Source organism: Cryptomeria japonica, chromosome 3 (genome assembly GCF_030272615.1).
Source record: "Cryptomeria japonica chromosome 3, Sugi_1.0, whole genome shotgun sequence".
NCBI lineage: Eukaryota > Viridiplantae > Streptophyta > Pinopsida > Cupressales > Cupressaceae > Cryptomeria > Cryptomeria japonica.
In genome coordinates this window covers 700,964,087-700,980,942 of record NC_081407.1, presented here as the reverse complement: position 1 = coordinate 700,980,942, position 16,856 = coordinate 700,964,087, and the positions used below count along the sequence as shown (strand labels likewise).

Below are 16,856 nucleotides of genomic sequence, written 5' to 3'. Positions count from 1 at the left end.
ATTTTCTTATAAGATTAGTAGTCCCTGTTAGGTGGAAAAGGTGGGGATATGAATTGTCCTATGAATTTAGGTTTTTTTAACCACTTGTCAATTATTTGGTTTTTTTCAATTATTATCAATTATTTTATTTTTATTTATCTTGTTAAATTGAATATGTTAAATAATAAAATTCATGGAACTACCAACTTCCATAGATTTTGGAGCTTAAAATTTTAAGCTTAAATTGTACTACAAAATTCATGAGACCACCCACTTTAAGATAATCCTAAAAAATATCAATACCACCCACAAATTTTTTTCAGGAAGCCCCCCTCCACGAAACCCCAACCTTATACAACATTTTAAAAGATGCTATGCAAAAGGGGACACCTATGAAGCAAAAGCAGTCAACACCTAATTAAATAGTCCACTGAGTGGTTCGTGGCGGGTTTGCGACCTCGCCACAACCTCACCTTTCTTTCGTGTTATACCGAATGTTATTGAATGCATTATGGTGTAGGCAGGGTCGTCGACCCATCACACACCACAGTGTGGTGTGTGGTGGGTCAGCAACCCCAACCACACATTGTTTTCTTGCATTTCATTGAGGTGTTGGTGGGGCCATAGGCCTGCCATATACCACAATGTGGTGTTTGCGGGTCTGTGATCTTGTCCAACACATGGTTTATCCACAATTTTTGCAATGACCATAAATGATGTTTGGCAGGGCCGTAGGCCCACCATACACCATAAATGGTGTGTGGCGGGTCTATGACCCCACCCGACACCATTTTCTTATATGTAATGGTGTATGGTGGATTTCTAAACCCACCCTCCACCATTTATTTTGATCTTCCTTTTTGGTGTTCAACGGGTCTATGAACCCGACCAACACCTCTTTGCCATGATACTTTTAATGTATAATTCAGGTTTATAAACCCGAATTACACCTATTTTTGGTTTTTCCAAATGTAATTAGAACTTTGAAAACCCTAATTACGTCTTTTTCACCCATTCTTTTATAAATAAATTTTTGAATTTATTTATTCAAAATTCATTTATTGCACACACGTAAATGGTTATTTTTCATCCAGTTTACCATAGAGATATTAATTTGTCAAAAAGGGGTTTTTGGAAAACCTAATTATTTCAAAAGCACCATTTTTCAGATTTTTTTCAAGTCATATGAACAAAAGTGAATTCATCCAATATATTATTATAATGTTGATCATTGTCTTTTTCTCTCAATATTATTATTATATCAATGACAAAGGTTTCTCCAAACAAAAAAGGAAATAAATTCAAGAAGCAAGACTCTCATCTGGTTTGTCCACCTTCTGCAATTACTTCTAATATTGATCACATTAGAGACACATAGATAGGTCATGTTGATCTGGAAGAATTTTAGAAAATAATCAAGAAACCACCTTCATATCGTGACATGGAAGCTATTATCAATAGTGGCATCCACATAGTAGCATCTTTTCCCATGTCGGCTCAAGATCCTGAATTTGTAATGGCAATGGCAAACCATTTTGATCCAAATAGCAGAAGTGTGAATGATGAATCCAGGAAGAAATTGATTAGGCTAGATGAAGAATTCTTTGATTCGATCTTCAAGTTTCCCAGTATTGAGAAGTATATTGATAATACAATGTAGTCAACTATATCCTACTTCGATAGAAATTCAGAGAAGTGTAGGCGTAATATGAATGACAACTGGCTTAAAACCCCAAGACCTACTATTGCAAGATGGCCGAAGACTCTTCCCAGAAGTGACTTCATTGAAGAGGTTAATGATTTGATAAATTTTTTACGTAGATTTAAAAGACTTCCTAATTCTAATATTTTCTATATATGGATGTATCAGTATATTCATGTGATCAGACAAAACAAGGAGAAGATATTAGGGGGAAAATAAATCAGTGATGCCATCTGTGAACAACTCACCAAGGTTCCTACTACACTTAAGTTCTATATGACTTCTTAATTGGTGTACGTTGCGGCTTTAATGAGATATTTTCCTAGATCGTCTACTACTGGTGATAAGAGGCAAATTAAGGTACACAAATATTATTCCCAGTTGGTTCTTCAAGAAAGTTTCAATCATTTCCGAAGAGTGAATGATACTTTCTTTTGTTATTATATGATTATGTTGAATAAGAAATTGTATAATAAGAGAGTGTATGATCACACATGGAAAGTAGTGAGTCAATATGGATGCACGTTCCTTCAGTTTCCAACCTTTACGTATATCAGAGTTGGATGTTTCAATGGCGAGCCCTTCATGCTTCCTAGATACCCTTCCGACAAGTTTGTGCTGATGAAGCTTGCTCCTCAAATGAATGTTGTGCATGAGGCCTAACTAGGTTCTCATAAGACAAGCTTGAAATTTTCTCTTTCAATTGGAAGGTTTTCTATCGATTCCATCTTTCAATCCAAGTCAATGGAGGAGGAGATGAGAAGAGTTACCACGAGTTTATTTAAAGCTAGAAAGGACTTTGATTACAGAGGGATGAGAAACAAACTAAAGAAGGCGTATGTACATGTGCATCGAATTGAAGATGTTTGGGCCGATTGTAGGTCAGAGCATGATATGGTAAAACTTGATTATTGTCAGCTGACTGTTGAACAAATTGAGGACTTTGGTCTTGCCGATGTTCCTAAAGATTTGGAGGAAGATGGTGATATCTTGGATCCAATGTATGAGAAGAACAAGGTTTCTTTTTCTCCTTTGCCTCTCATTAAATGGTCGCAAAAGGAGTGCACTTCCATCAGGGCATGTTTTTTGAGTATTCTTACAAATACTAATGTTTGGTTATCTTTGCATGGTATTCTTTTAAAACCTTTATCTTTTGCTTCTGATGATGACACTGCTGGCCCAATGGGAAAGATATCAAATATTAGAACAAAGAACAAACATGATCCTACTACTTTGGCAAAGGCTCCTAAGTTGAAATTTACAGTTGGTTTTAAAAAAGGTAAAACTCTGTAATATCCCGTGTCCAAATAGTGACTGAAAACAAGGAATATTTTGCTAATGGTTTATGATTTCAATTTATTTAGGATGTTGATAAGTTTGTCTCAAATTTAAGACACGAGTTAACAACTACTAATGAACAATTTGTAAGAGTCTAAGATGCACAAACCAATAAATTTGAACAATCCAATAACCAACTAGACTCTTAAATAACACTTAAGATTATATACATTTTGACAAACACTTGGTAAGCATCCTCAGAAATGAATACCATGAGATGCAATCCTCTATTCCCCTTATTCAAATCAAGGGCTTATTACAATGTGACTACAATAAATATGAGCTCAATTGTCATCTTATTAACTATCAACAAATCAACAAGTATGGGTACACATGACAACAATCAATACATAACCAAGAAGTAGTACATGTAATTAAATGGAGAACTTGGTGACAATCCGCTTGAAGAAGGAAGCAACATCCACTTTCAATGAACCTTCAATCTGCCAAATCTACCAATGGAGGTTTGAGTATCTTATATGATCTGCATACAAGTGTCTAACTGCCAACCTGAAATTAATCAAACTAACTGCTGAAGGTAGGCGTTATACTCAGTAATTAAAATCTACACCAGACTTTGAGGTCATGCCAAACATCGAAGGTCTCCAAGTACTTAGGTTCGGACTGATCTGATCACCTTCACCAAACTCATACCCAAAATGTTCACTCTTCCCTTTCCAATGAAGCGCTACCCTTATTGACGTATTGGAAAGCCAATTTGAAGAGTCATCATCAAAATCAAAGGTTCCTAGCTAACCGGTGCGGATCAGATTTCAGACTGGTTGAGTCTGATTCCTTCATAATATCTCCTTAGAATATCATAAGATGAAACACCCTTGTCCCTAGATAATATCATTGTCCCTTACCAATCACAATGCTCTTAACAAAACCCAAATCTGTTGCTCGAACTTGGAGATAGATATAAAATCATGGAAGAGAGGATAATGTTTGATCTCCCTCTGACTTGCATTGTCAGATGTGATCGACATTCAATTCACCTTCCAAACACTGCTAGGACAAATCGCCTTGAATCCCCATTAAGAATTAATGACAATATGGATTTTCCTATAATTAAAATCGTGGTACCTCCTCATTGTCATGAAGTTTGAAAATAATGAGATAAGGGCTCAACAAATGTAACTTCTAATCAACTTTAATTATGGCAATAAGATTAGCCTTATACTCTAAACAAATCGATGCAATATGGGCATTCCAATTGAAAATCTGCATATACCATGAATCCCATTCACTATGAATTTGTAGAAACTTATCATACACAATTAGGGAGACTGAAGTGTCTCCCTCTCACAATAGCAAATTTGTCTTCGAAAGAAGACTTCACAAATTAGGCACCAATGTAGATCCCGTCATGAAGCTACTCCCAAAAGAAGAAACTAGGGTTTTGTCCAACCCTTCTATCCAATCTACTGAAGGTTTGCATCCTCAGAGATTCCACCAATGCAACACATCAGCCACTTCATCAAATCAATCTCCATTCTTCGTCCCTTTCCTTCTCTTATCCTCGCCTATTTATCTTTTTCCATAACCCATCATGAGAGGCTTCTAGAAGAGGGTAGGTACACTTTATTTATTTTATATTATTTAAGTGACTTTTAATTATTTTTAATTTTTATACTTAAGTCACTTTTAATTAATTAATTAAATATAAAGTCACTTTTAATAATTTATTTATTTTAATGACTATATAAGAAATTAATTCCTTCTTATTACTCATATTAGCCTAGCGGCTAAAATTGGGGACATTACAAACTCAAGGAGAACCTTCAAGTTCTAATGTTCAGGAAATATTAGAGTTAGAGGTATCAAATGATAAAGAGAAGGACGATCATTCTGATGAAGAGTTAATTCACGGACAAGAGGATGAGCAAGAACAAAATGAATTATTGGATGTAGAAGAGATGCCACGAGTAGAAGAATCATTACTACATGTGTTTTTTTCTCCATCTATGTTACAAGTTCATGTTTCTACTTCTGAGCCTGAGCCTCGAGTAGTCACATGTATTTCCCCTTCAAGTGTTATTCATGTATCTTCCTAGTGCTAGTGAGTCTGCTTTAGATACACCCCGTGACAATATTGAGAATGTATTTTTTGATTTTTCCTCATTGATTGTTTAGTATCTGCAACCATGATGGATGATTTTGATAAGTTCATGAATGAAGCAATCCCTGGATCCAATGAATCATCCCTTGAGAACCCTCCCCATGTTATTACCATGACCTCTCCTATAGTAACCACCATCGTTCAGGATTATATCAAACCCTCTTAGGAGATGGTAGCTGGTGAGGATGATGATGCAACTTTACCTCCTTGGTCAATGTCAAGTTGTTTCTCCTGAAGGCTTTGATTTCAGCCAGTTTGTTCCCGTGAAGTCCAAGACGGTCAAGAAAGCCAAAACTTTGTCGAGGGTAAATGTTGATAAGAATAAGAATTTAAGTACTGAGATTTCAATTCCTCCTCAAGATGTTATCATTGGATAGGTTCAAGACTCAGGTTATGCCATTCAAAGAATTGATCTGGGTAAGCAAACTCATGATTTTGTGGCACATGATGCTCAATCCGCCTTGGAGGCTTTAGTTTCCAAATATGATGGGGATAAGGTCAAGAAAGATCAACTTAAGGCATGAATTGAGAAACTCACCTCAATTCTTATCAAAGTGACCAAGTCTTTAGAAGTTGTTGAACTAGTGGTGACTTCTTTGGATGACCAAGTTGTTAAGAGAGATGAGCAAGCCGCATCAAGGATCAGAGTCATGGGAGAATGGACTGATCAAATGCTAAGCCAAGGTACATGGATCCTGAGTTCAACTTGCACCATTGTCAACAACCTTGACACTGTAAGGAAAGAGGTGGACAATACCATATGAATTTTCTCCAAGAAATTTAAAACACAAGAAAAGGATTTTGAAGCTTGGTTGATGTTTGAAGATTATGATCCTGATGATCTTATCCAAAATGGTGTCATTCCCTCACTGCGCATGTACATCAAGCAACAAGAAGATTTGGAGCACCGGATGAATGTTCTTGAGCGTCTAGTTAAGGATATGAGGAAGGAACAAAAGGAATGTGTTGATAAGAAAACATAGATTGTTGATAAAATATTTGAAATCCCATGTGCTTTCCTTGATAAAAATGAAAACATGCTCAATGAAGATGAAATCATCAAAGAGTTTAGCTTACTCTTGATTGCTGAGGTTGACAGGGAAGACTTCTCTTTGTCCTCCATTGATAAATTACTTGATCTTCAATTAATTCTAGATTTTCTTGCTTCACTTCTAAAGAAACATAAGAAGTGTTGTATTGAGTTAGAAGATTCTATCACAAGAGTCAAAGTCATCACTGAGAACACCTTGGGACCTGATAGAATTCAAATGAAGAATGCTTTGCAGAAGATCAAGGAAAACTAGAAGCAAGATTTGGTTCAAGGGAATGACACTTAGTCATTTCTGTGTTTTTCTAATGGTATTTTATTATGTATATTGACACCTTAGGTGTCATTTTGTAACTGCACATGTGCACCTGTTGAGTGTGCACAAGTCCTAAGTCAAATCAAACTCTTCTTTTGACTTAGTCATATAATTAGTTATAATTTCCTATTTTCATGCTACACCCCTCTATTGTATATATGAGGGTTTTTATTGTAAAGAGGATCTTTTTCCATTTTTGTTTATGCAACAAAACTCTGTCGAAGTGAAAAGCAAATCGAGACTTGGTGTTCATTTTGTAAATTTGCAATTTAATCAAGAAAGAGAGAATCTTGACATTCAAACTTTGTTTTGGGTTCAATCTTTTATATAATATCAATGTTCTAATGTCATTGATGTCATATGTTCTTGAATGATTAAAATTGGATATAGTCTTGGTGTTAAAAATTGAAAAGTATTTTGAGTCTTTACAAATAATCTTTGAGTTACTTTGAAGTTTCAATAATTGGAAATTAGTTAAGGGGAGAATTGCTTCAAGTCTTTTAGCTTTTACAAATCATCTCTAAAAATTATATTTAGAAGATAGAAACTAGAGTTTTTGTGCTATACAAACTATCTGGTTAGAGTATAATATCTTTCAATACATTTGTGAGTCTTTGAGTTGACAATATATTTGGGTTATAGTGCTTGATAGGAATTTTGGTACATTGAAAGAATATTTGTGTTCCTAAGTGTGCTAACTCCCGTCCCTAAGTCATTTTCAGAAAAAAGAAAAGAAAAAGGGAAGTAACATAAGACTTTGTTATTTCATGGACATTTTACTTCCTAAGTAAATTAGTTAATATTATTGCAAGTTTTAAGTCATTTAGAGAAGAAATCTATTTTGAAAAGAGAATTAGATATAACTAGTTTTGAAAGAACAAGACTAGTTGCTATTGTACCTTGGATTAGTGTTAAGTTAGCAGGTAGGAAAAATAGAAAGCAATTGCAATAGAAAGGGGGAGCTTTCCCTTATAATTAGGAGGGGTTATATCTTTCCTCCTGGGAGATATCATCCTGTGTGCTATCGTGAAACACACTTTTTGTGAACCTTCATTAGTTTACAAAATTTTCACCCTACAAGATCTATGTTCAATTTATTTGCCACTTATTCCAAATTTACCATTTTTTCATTTTACATTCAATTATTTTATTTCCAATTTATTGGAATTTTTTTCTTTTATTTGAATTTTGAATAAACAAAATTAAATGCTCAGTTTAAATGAATAATTAATATTTTTATTTTAAAGATAAACGTAAAAAATATATTTAGTAAAATAGGTTTATTAATTTATTATGTTGAAGACATTCCTCTTTATGAAAGGGAATGATTTGATTTTGACAATTAATGGTTGAGAATGTTCCTTAGGTATAGAAGATGATATAAATGATATTGTTTATTTATTTTGTGTACCTTCATCAATGTTGTTTTCTAACATTTGACAAATTTATATTGGTCAAAATAGGTAAAGTCCTCCTTCTATTATGCTTTGATAAATTCCATACCCTAATATAAAGCTCATGCTTTGGCACAAGCAAGGATAAATCAAGCAAAGATTGTAGAGATTGTCTTTATATTTGCCAATTGCATTTGCTTGAAATTTTCTACAAACTTATCAATAAATCCATTTTGTGCATATTTTGCAATCAGTAGCAGATTATTCGACCATCTCCAGGGGCAATTCTATTAAATGATTTGCTTATATTGTCTATGCATCCATAATTTCCTTACACATCTACAAGGATAATTTTAACTAGAACATATCATGAAATTTCTCCATCTTTTATGTTTTCATGGATTTTCATACCCTTTTTTCCAAAGCTCCTATTTTGACACAAAATAGTTGACAAAAGTCTCTCTCTCTCTCTCTCTCTCTCTCTCTCTCTCTCTCTCTCTCTCTCTACTTTTCTTTACATATGTCTTTGTCTCCTCTATCACTCTTTTACTATTTTCTTTTCTTTACATATGTCTTTGTCTCATCTATCACTCTTTTACTCTTTTCTTTTCTTTACATATGTCGTTATCTCCTCTATCACTCTTTTACTCTTTTATTTTCTTTCTCCCCTACTTTCACTATCTCTCTTTTCCTCTATCTCTCTTTCTATATGTCCCGCTCTATGCTGTATGAATTTTTATTATACAAACCAGTGAAACTAAACTATCAAAATTGAAATAAGGATACACATGCTCTTTGAAGGAACAATTGGGATCTAATTTCATGGCCATTGCTTTCCTAAGATTTGATTTGCTATTAATAATTGTTGATACATGTAGATTGTGTAAATATTGATAGATAGTAATTCTTCATATATATATATAAATAGTGTGATACCCTTGCCACCAAAATTTAAATTTAACTTCAACCAAAGAATTTTTAAATAGATGAAAAACTACAAGTTGGATCTAATTTCATGACCATTGCTTTCCTAAGACTTGCTTTGTTATTAATAATTTTTGATACATGTAGATTGTGTATATCTTGAACATATAGTAATTCTTTGAGAGAGAGAGAGAGAGAGAGAGAGAGAGAGAGAGAGAGAGAGAGAGAGAGAGAGAGAGAGAGAGAGAGAGAGAGAGAGAGAGAGAGAGAGAGAGAGAGAGAGAGAGAGAGAGCGTTTGTCACCAAAATTTAAATTTGACTTCAACCAAATAATTTTTAAATAGATGAAAAACTATAACTTGAATGGTTAGTAATGGAGAGGCCATTTTGTTTGCTTTCTAGACTCTTGCAATATGTAAAGTCTCAAATTAGAATGTAGGGTAGAAGAAAAAGAGATGCCCTTTGCAAGTGAAATTCCACGTTATTCCAATCACAATTTGTTGTGTGATGGGTAGAAAAATCTTTGATAAATTTGAAATAGTATGGAAAGGATATAGTATTTGAAGTAAAGAATAATAGAATGTGAATTAGAATTTTATAAGAATTTGTTGAAAATTGTCATGAAAGAAATTAGAAATAACTAAATTCCACATTTTAGAACAATTCAAAATAAATTCTAATTAAATTCTAATTCACATTCTATTATTCTTTGCTTCAAATACTATCCTCTTTCCATACTATTTCAAATTTATCAAAGATTTTTCTACCCATCCCACACCAAGATTATTGGAAAAACAACAAACAACTATACAATTAAAACAAGGACGCAAAGCGTCAAGTTCCTGCCATTAGAAGAATGAGAATACTTGCATTAGGTGATTACATATGGAATCTCATTCTTAAGGAAGGAATTGAATTTGAATGGATAAAATAGATTTATGCATTTATTTTATAACAACATGTTTTTATTTTTGAAAAAAGGTGTTGGATTGATTTTGAACAAAACGGTATGTTTCAGAAATGATTGGATATTTTTCTAGTTTTTAAAAAATATAAATGACTCAAAAATTCTCACAAATTTTATGCAATAAAAAATTGTGATCTAAATAAGGTAAATCAGATTGGTGAAGTTTTTACTTATGATAAAAAATAATTAATGAATAGTGAAAAGCTTGAAGCTTCTATTAATTGTAAAATTTAACCTTTTTAATGATTCTTGGAATTATAAAAATATGAATTTTAGGTATTGAGACATGTAAAAAATCTTAATTTTATGAGATGAAATGTCTCTCATTATAGAAATTTGATATCCTACCTTTTGAATATGGATTTCATAATTTTTGGCTTTAATTTTTATGTCATGTGATCTTTTTAGTCATTTTGAACATTTGAGCTAGGATTCACTCAAGAATTAAGAGTAGAGGGAAACCCATTAGTTCTTATTAAAGAGTCTTTTCCTATTGTTCACTAGATTATTATATATAATTATATATAAGATTCTCTTGTTTGAATGTTGTTGCATAATCACTCTCATTATATTATGACCTCCTCTTGACCTTGATAAAACATCTTATTATTTATATGCACTTTGACCTTGATAAAAAGAAATGAATACATAATAATTAATTAAAGATAATAAAAATGATATTTATATTAACTGAATGAAAATAACATGTGTATGAATAAAAGCACACATTTAAAGAAACTATCAACTATTCCCTAATTTAAATATGAAACACTCAGTCATGCCAACTCGAAGGAGATAAATCTTGAATAAAAACTCTGAAGGAGACTTTGAAAGGAAACCTTTGTTTGTGCCATAAATGATTAGTGCACTACATGTATTATTTTTAGATATTTTTATCATATTTAGTAACGAATTCAATGGAACGCGTGTGGTTGCCTTTCACAATGACAAACCCCAGGCAATGACGTCAGCCTTTGGGTCGTGGAAGGGATTTTTTTTTGGATGATACAGAAGTTGTCATACCAATTTTGATTGTGGGGCCCGCAACCAACCTTAACCTAGAATTTATACTTCTTATTGCGAGCCCCTTTTGATTTGATTTTGTCATGTTTGTATTTTGATTTGATTTTGTCATGTCTGTATTAATTATTTGTCAGAAATTTTTAAAAATAAATTAAAATTTTTATTTTTGCACACTACTGTTTTAAAAATAAACCAATAGAAATAGAGATAAATGACTTTTTAAGAAATTATTAAATAAAAAATTCAATTACAAACTATAGAATTATTGTTGAAATTTTTAATTCTAACAATGATTGGTTGAATTAATTGAAAAATCAAACTGAATGAATGCAATAGTATTGACAGGAACTAATAAGATTTTAGTGTTAAACCGTTTGGCTACTGTTAACTTTCTTCATCATGATTCGCATATTCTCTCTTTTAACGGTCATTACTATATTCAGTTCAGAGTTGCCAGCTTGCATTTACAGTGCCTATGATGACCGTTGGGTCAAACTTTGGAGAAAAGAATTTTATAATGAATAAAGTGATATTTATTTCACAAAATAACTGAACTTAAATTAAATTAATAATAATATTAATAATTTGTCGATGCATAGAAGTAGGAACAGAAGAATTAATAACAAACATCATGTGGTTAGTGGTGTCAGTAACTGGCAATTTCCAACAATAATTGCCGACGGAAGTCTCCGTCAATTGACACGCATAGTACGCGGTCAGAAGCATTGCAGCTTTATCGTTACTGTTCAAATTTAAAAAATAAAGCTCTTCCCCGTGAACAAAAAAACAAGACGTAAAAAAACGCGTTACAAATTGACTATTCTTTCCCGACACATCGAAGACAAAAAAGCCGATCGACACGAACAGCAGCTCCTATTAATACTCTCCTGGGGTTCGATCGCGCGACCTCTTGGCAGTATGGAGCGTGAGAAATAAGGCAGGAAAACTGTTGGCAGTATAATTGCAATCTAATCTCAGGTAGATTGTTGTACGACATGGCAATGGAGAGAAAGAAATCTGTGAAGTTCAACCTCGGGAGACAGTCGTCGTTGGCTCCGGAGAGAGAAGAGAGGGCAAATGGAGAAGAAGTGGTGGAGAAAGAAATTGAAATTCCGGAAGATCTGAACTCCATCATACAGCTGCTGTACCTGGCAAACAAAGGGGATGTGGAAGGCATACAAGCGCTGCTTGACGGCGGCGCGGATGTAAATTCCGTGGATTTCGATAGTCGGACGGCCCTTCATGTGGCCGCTTGCGAGGGTCACAAGGATGTCGTCTCTCTACTGATTAACAGGGGCGCCGATGTCAATTGTAAAGATCGATGGGGAAGCACGGTATGTATACAATCTTCTTGATTGTTAGATTGGTTCTTCACAAATATTAAAGTATTTCATAGTGCTTTGCTGGTCGCTGGTTCGAATCTCGTAAAGTTAATTTCGACAGCTTGACTTGGCGTGCAGATTTTTATTTTTATTTTTATTTTTCCTCCAATTTTAATTTATAAACAGTTTTAGGGCAAATAATGTTTCCTGCGGGAGCTCCGTTTGTACGAGGTAGAGAGCCATTTTGCGCTGGTTGAGCTCGAATCTCCATTCAGCATGCACTGTCAAGTACTTTTTTTAGAGAATTTACCAAAGTACAGTCTCCTCGCTCAATCTGCTGCAATGTGGACTGGCATGGATGCAGATAATTTAGGCGGGCATAGTACTCTCTTTGGAGGGAGGACGGCCTGAGCGATCAGAATTTTCCATTCTCTGCATAAGCAGTAGTTGATGGAGGACAGTCTATGCCTCTAAAATTGCCAATTCGGCAAACTATGCCGATACAATCTGTCATGGATTGATGGCAATCTATGCCTCATGGACAGATAACAACATATGCTATTAAAAGTATTGGGGGCTTGCTCTGAGATCCTACCATTTTTTACCCTAATTAACGCTAGACCTACCTAAACATAGAGGAGCAAACTTAACGAGGGTTTAATTGTGTACTCCGCTACGCGTCTGCCAAAAAACCAGGCCTACTAGCCTATCACTTTAATAAAGTTCAGTCTACATAATCTTAAAGAGTTCTAATGCTGTCAGTCGGTTCTGCTTCCATATATGTGAATTAACCTTTGGTACCCACATCACAAGTTATGTTATATTTTAAGCCTGAATTAGAGTGAATCTAGGTCAATCATTTGAAAGATTAAGATATTTCGAGTCAAAGGTTCACACCCCTTCGGAGCTCTATATTTTCTTTTGTAGAAAAATTGGTCTTGAGGAAATATAGTTATGTTTGTAGATGATACTCAAGTTCGATGCATATCATGGTATTGAATGGTTTTCCATTCCACCAATGGAATGTATCATGCCACTTAAGTTCCTCATTTAGACTGGGTTATGCTATAATCCTTTAACAGAGGTTGTGATCTATTTCGTATACATGTTTTTAACTTTTCAAATATGAGATGACCTAAAAGATGCGTTAAAGAATCAAATCTGATATGAAGGGGAAAACTGAAAATATGACTAATTTCAATTTAAATATTCTCAAGAATATTGTTTACGGTTTATTGAATAAAGCTTAGTAAACTTGATTTAGTGGAATTGCTTATAAATGTTTTCAAGAATTTTCTTTTTAGCCTTTTTATAGTACCTTGTTCAGTAAAATCATTCATTAAAACTTTTCCATTTCTGGGAACAATTTTATTTGGACTTACTTGCAAAGTTCCTGGAAGACTGAGCTGTTATTTTTCCATATTTGATACATTTTCATATACATTCTATATTCTACCTTAACTCTGTTTTTCCTCCTCATTCTCATAGATATCATGGACGACTTATAATACCTGAAAGAAATCATCATTTAGGATAGGAGGCTTAAAGACCTTATTAGAAATCACCTATTGATCTTGTGTTCCCCTTTGAAGAATCCCTAGGACAGAAGGGTTTCTATTTACATCTCCTTTTTTCTGGCATTTTTTACTGGGTGTAGTTTTTGGACCATAGAATGTATATGTTTTTAATATATTGATCTAGTACCTCTTTTTCTTCGCATCATATATCTGATGAGATTATTTGAGACTCAGCATTTTTCCCTACATTTTTGATAAGTGGTACAATAGTTATCCATGGCTTTCAAAAACAATGATCTTTTTCCACACTCTAGGGCGCCATCTAGATATTTAACTTATCTAAATTGGAACGGGAAAAGGTAGTGACTTTAGCTTATTAGGCAACTATTCTTATTCACCAGTCAAAATGACTAATTAAGTAACTTCAAAATACTTTCATTGCTCCTAACATGAATATTTTCAACAAGAACAGAGTATGCAAGATTTATACAGGGGTGTACAGAAGCTACAGATGGTTCTAGGGTGATCTTGACACCTTGAGACCATGAACAAATGAAGAATGTTCTTTAAACAAAGAAGAGACAAAGAGTTGTCTGCACAATGACAAAACTAGCAGGGTGGCAGCTTCGTTGCTGTTATTGTGGTTCTGTTTCTGTCATGGCAGTTTCATTTGTGCCATTTTGGTTGTGTATGTGATATGTCAGACAAAAAGAAGAGTAACGGTAGGGAAATGATATTTCTAAATGCTCTTTTGTGTTCAAACAGTCCTTTGAGTTTGTATTTGTACACCTTCTAAAGGTCTTGCAATTTTCTTTGAATCTTTTATGTCTTATTGGTGGAAGAATTGTGGCATGTAAGTGCAAAAGAGTGTGCATTGGAGCAAGTTCTGGAGCACATTTCAAGCTGCAAAGGATATTTTTGGCCTCAAGAGGACAATAAACTTGCATTCCTATAGAGGAGATAGTGGCAGGAAAAGACAAAGACCAACTCTTTCAGGGTTTTCCCATGTTGGGTTTTTTTCAAGACAAACTTCTGTTTGTGAGCTATGTTTGTTTTATGTTCATTTCTTGTTTCATTGTATACATGCAACAATCTACAATGAGTATATTACTTAAGCAATTCATATTCCAATTACAATTAACTGTTTCTTAAGTAAGATGAAATAAGATATTTGTACATAACCTAAGATTTATGTTGATCAACTAGTTATGGAATATTAATGCTAGTTACACATCATTAATTAATAATCAAAGTACACAATACCAACAGTCTGAATTTGAGCAATTATTGACTAGCTTCTTTGGCATGTCAAGAAGAATAGCATTCTATTAGTCTTATAACTTTTGGCATTTGCTTTTTCTAATTTTCTTTGTGTTATATTGGTGGAAGCAGCCACTTGCAGATGCTAGACACTACAAAAACTTAGATGTGTGCAAGCTTTTGGAGGAAAAAGGCGCGATTTTACCGGTAGGGTTTCATGCATTTAATTTGATAATCTCACAGTTGTATGGATCTTTCAACTAATATAAATTTTGTAATTTTTTAAGCTTTCTCATTGTTGTGTACTAATCTGAAGATATGTTTTGATGAAATTTATTGAAGTTTATAAATAACGGTTTAATATAATAGTAAAACATAAAATATATTTGTAGACACCTCCCATGCATGTTACAAATGTTCGTGAAGTTCCAGAATATGAAGTTGATCCCCAAGAGCTGGATTTCACAAACAGTGTTCAAATTACAAAGGTAATTCACAAGGCAAATGGATTTTTTTACGGTAGAAATGTGTGAAAGACTAATAGGATATAATTGAAATATTTGGTAGAAGCTTGTGTGAATGCATATACTAATAATCGTCCTCAGTAAAATGCCTCCTTATGTACGGCAATTAATATGATTATGATCTATCTCACTTATCTCTGATTATATTGACCATGCAGGGAACACATCAAGTTGCATTGTGGCGAGGAATACGAGTTGCTGTAAAGAGTTTTAGTGAGGATATATTTACAGATGTAGAAAAAGTGTGAGTGGCTTACTAATTAGGAACAGTTTTAAGGACTAGACAAGGGACGTTTAATTTTTGGGTTTCCTAATGCGACCTTTCAGAATCACCCCTGTTTGAGTCTTTTTTACTAATCTGCTTGTTATTGATATTAGAAATATACATCATTTTATTTGACAGGAGCGCATTTAGGGATGAGCTGGCCTTGCTGCAGAGAGTGCGACACCCAAATGTTGTCCAGTTTCTTGGTGCTGTCACTCAGAGCAGTCCCATGATGATTATTACTGAATACCTACCAAAGGTTTATATTTAATGTGTATAGTTTGTCCATCCTGTTTGCATTTCAGATAAACTTTTGATTTGCTCGTTTCATCGATATTTCTTTTTTGCATATGCAAATAGAGCCCAAATTCACGTGTCCAACTTTGGTTTCATATGGACTGCAATGCATTTATTGAATATGAAACATCTTAGAGTCTATTATTGAAAAGAACAGAGAAATTGAGTGCTATGAGCTTAGTTTATTATATCAATTAATTTCTGAAATGTTTGATGTTTGGTGCAGGGTGATCTGGATGCCTATTTAAAAAAAAAGGCAGGATCAGGATTGAAACCGTTGAAGGCACTAAAACATGCCCTTGATATTGCAAGGTATGTCATACACTCGTCTTGAACAACAATTGACCTAGGGAAGTATTGGATGTCAATGAAATTTCTTGTCATGTATTCTTTGTTTCTTAATTAAAAAAAAGACACATTCCCTTATTCAAAGGAAAAATTCATTCGAATTAGTTCTCTAGGTTCCAATTTTGTATCAGGACATCTTGGAAGTTACGTTGTGTAAAATGCTTTTAATTTTGGCATTTTGATAATTCCCTTTTTTTAACATATAATGTTCTCTATTCCCTTATTGAATGGAAAAAAGTTGAGGATGGTGACTCCTAGACATATTTGAAAGGAAGTAGAGGTGCAAAATATGCTTCCTACACCAATCTATGAGAGGAGGTATGTGTAAAAATTAAATCGATAATACAGTTAGAAGAAAATAAATACAAAAGCAATATACTGTAATACGATGATTTATTTGGAGAAAGTCAACAATAAAGAAACATTGAGCACAAGGATAAATTTCAAGATTGCCTTTCAGAAATGGCTTCCAAGCATCGATGATCCATTTGTGTAAGGTGGGAAGAGTAG

At 33.7% G+C, this 16,856-nt stretch overlaps 1 protein-coding gene across 2 annotated transcripts in view; it reads left to right on the top strand.

Moving 5' to 3' along the window:
• Window positions 1-11,595: 11,595 nt before the first annotated feature.
• The window catches only part of LOC131066993 (integrin-linked protein kinase 1), a 61,226-nt gene continuing 55,965 nt past the window's right edge, over window positions 11,596-16,856 (top strand). For both annotated transcript variants that reach the window (XM_059218535.1, XM_059218536.1), the window contains exons 1-6: window positions 11,596-12,147; window positions 15,045-15,119; window positions 15,305-15,400; window positions 15,595-15,680; window positions 15,840-15,960; window positions 16,225-16,310. In XM_059218535.1, the coding sequence (XP_059074518.1) occupies window positions 11,809-12,147; window positions 15,045-15,119; window positions 15,305-15,400; window positions 15,595-15,680; window positions 15,840-15,960; window positions 16,225-16,310 (803 nt within the window). In that variant the 5' untranslated portion in view covers window positions 11,596-11,808. The remainder of the gene's footprint in view (window positions 12,148-15,044; window positions 15,120-15,304; window positions 15,401-15,594; window positions 15,681-15,839; window positions 15,961-16,224; window positions 16,311-16,856) is intronic.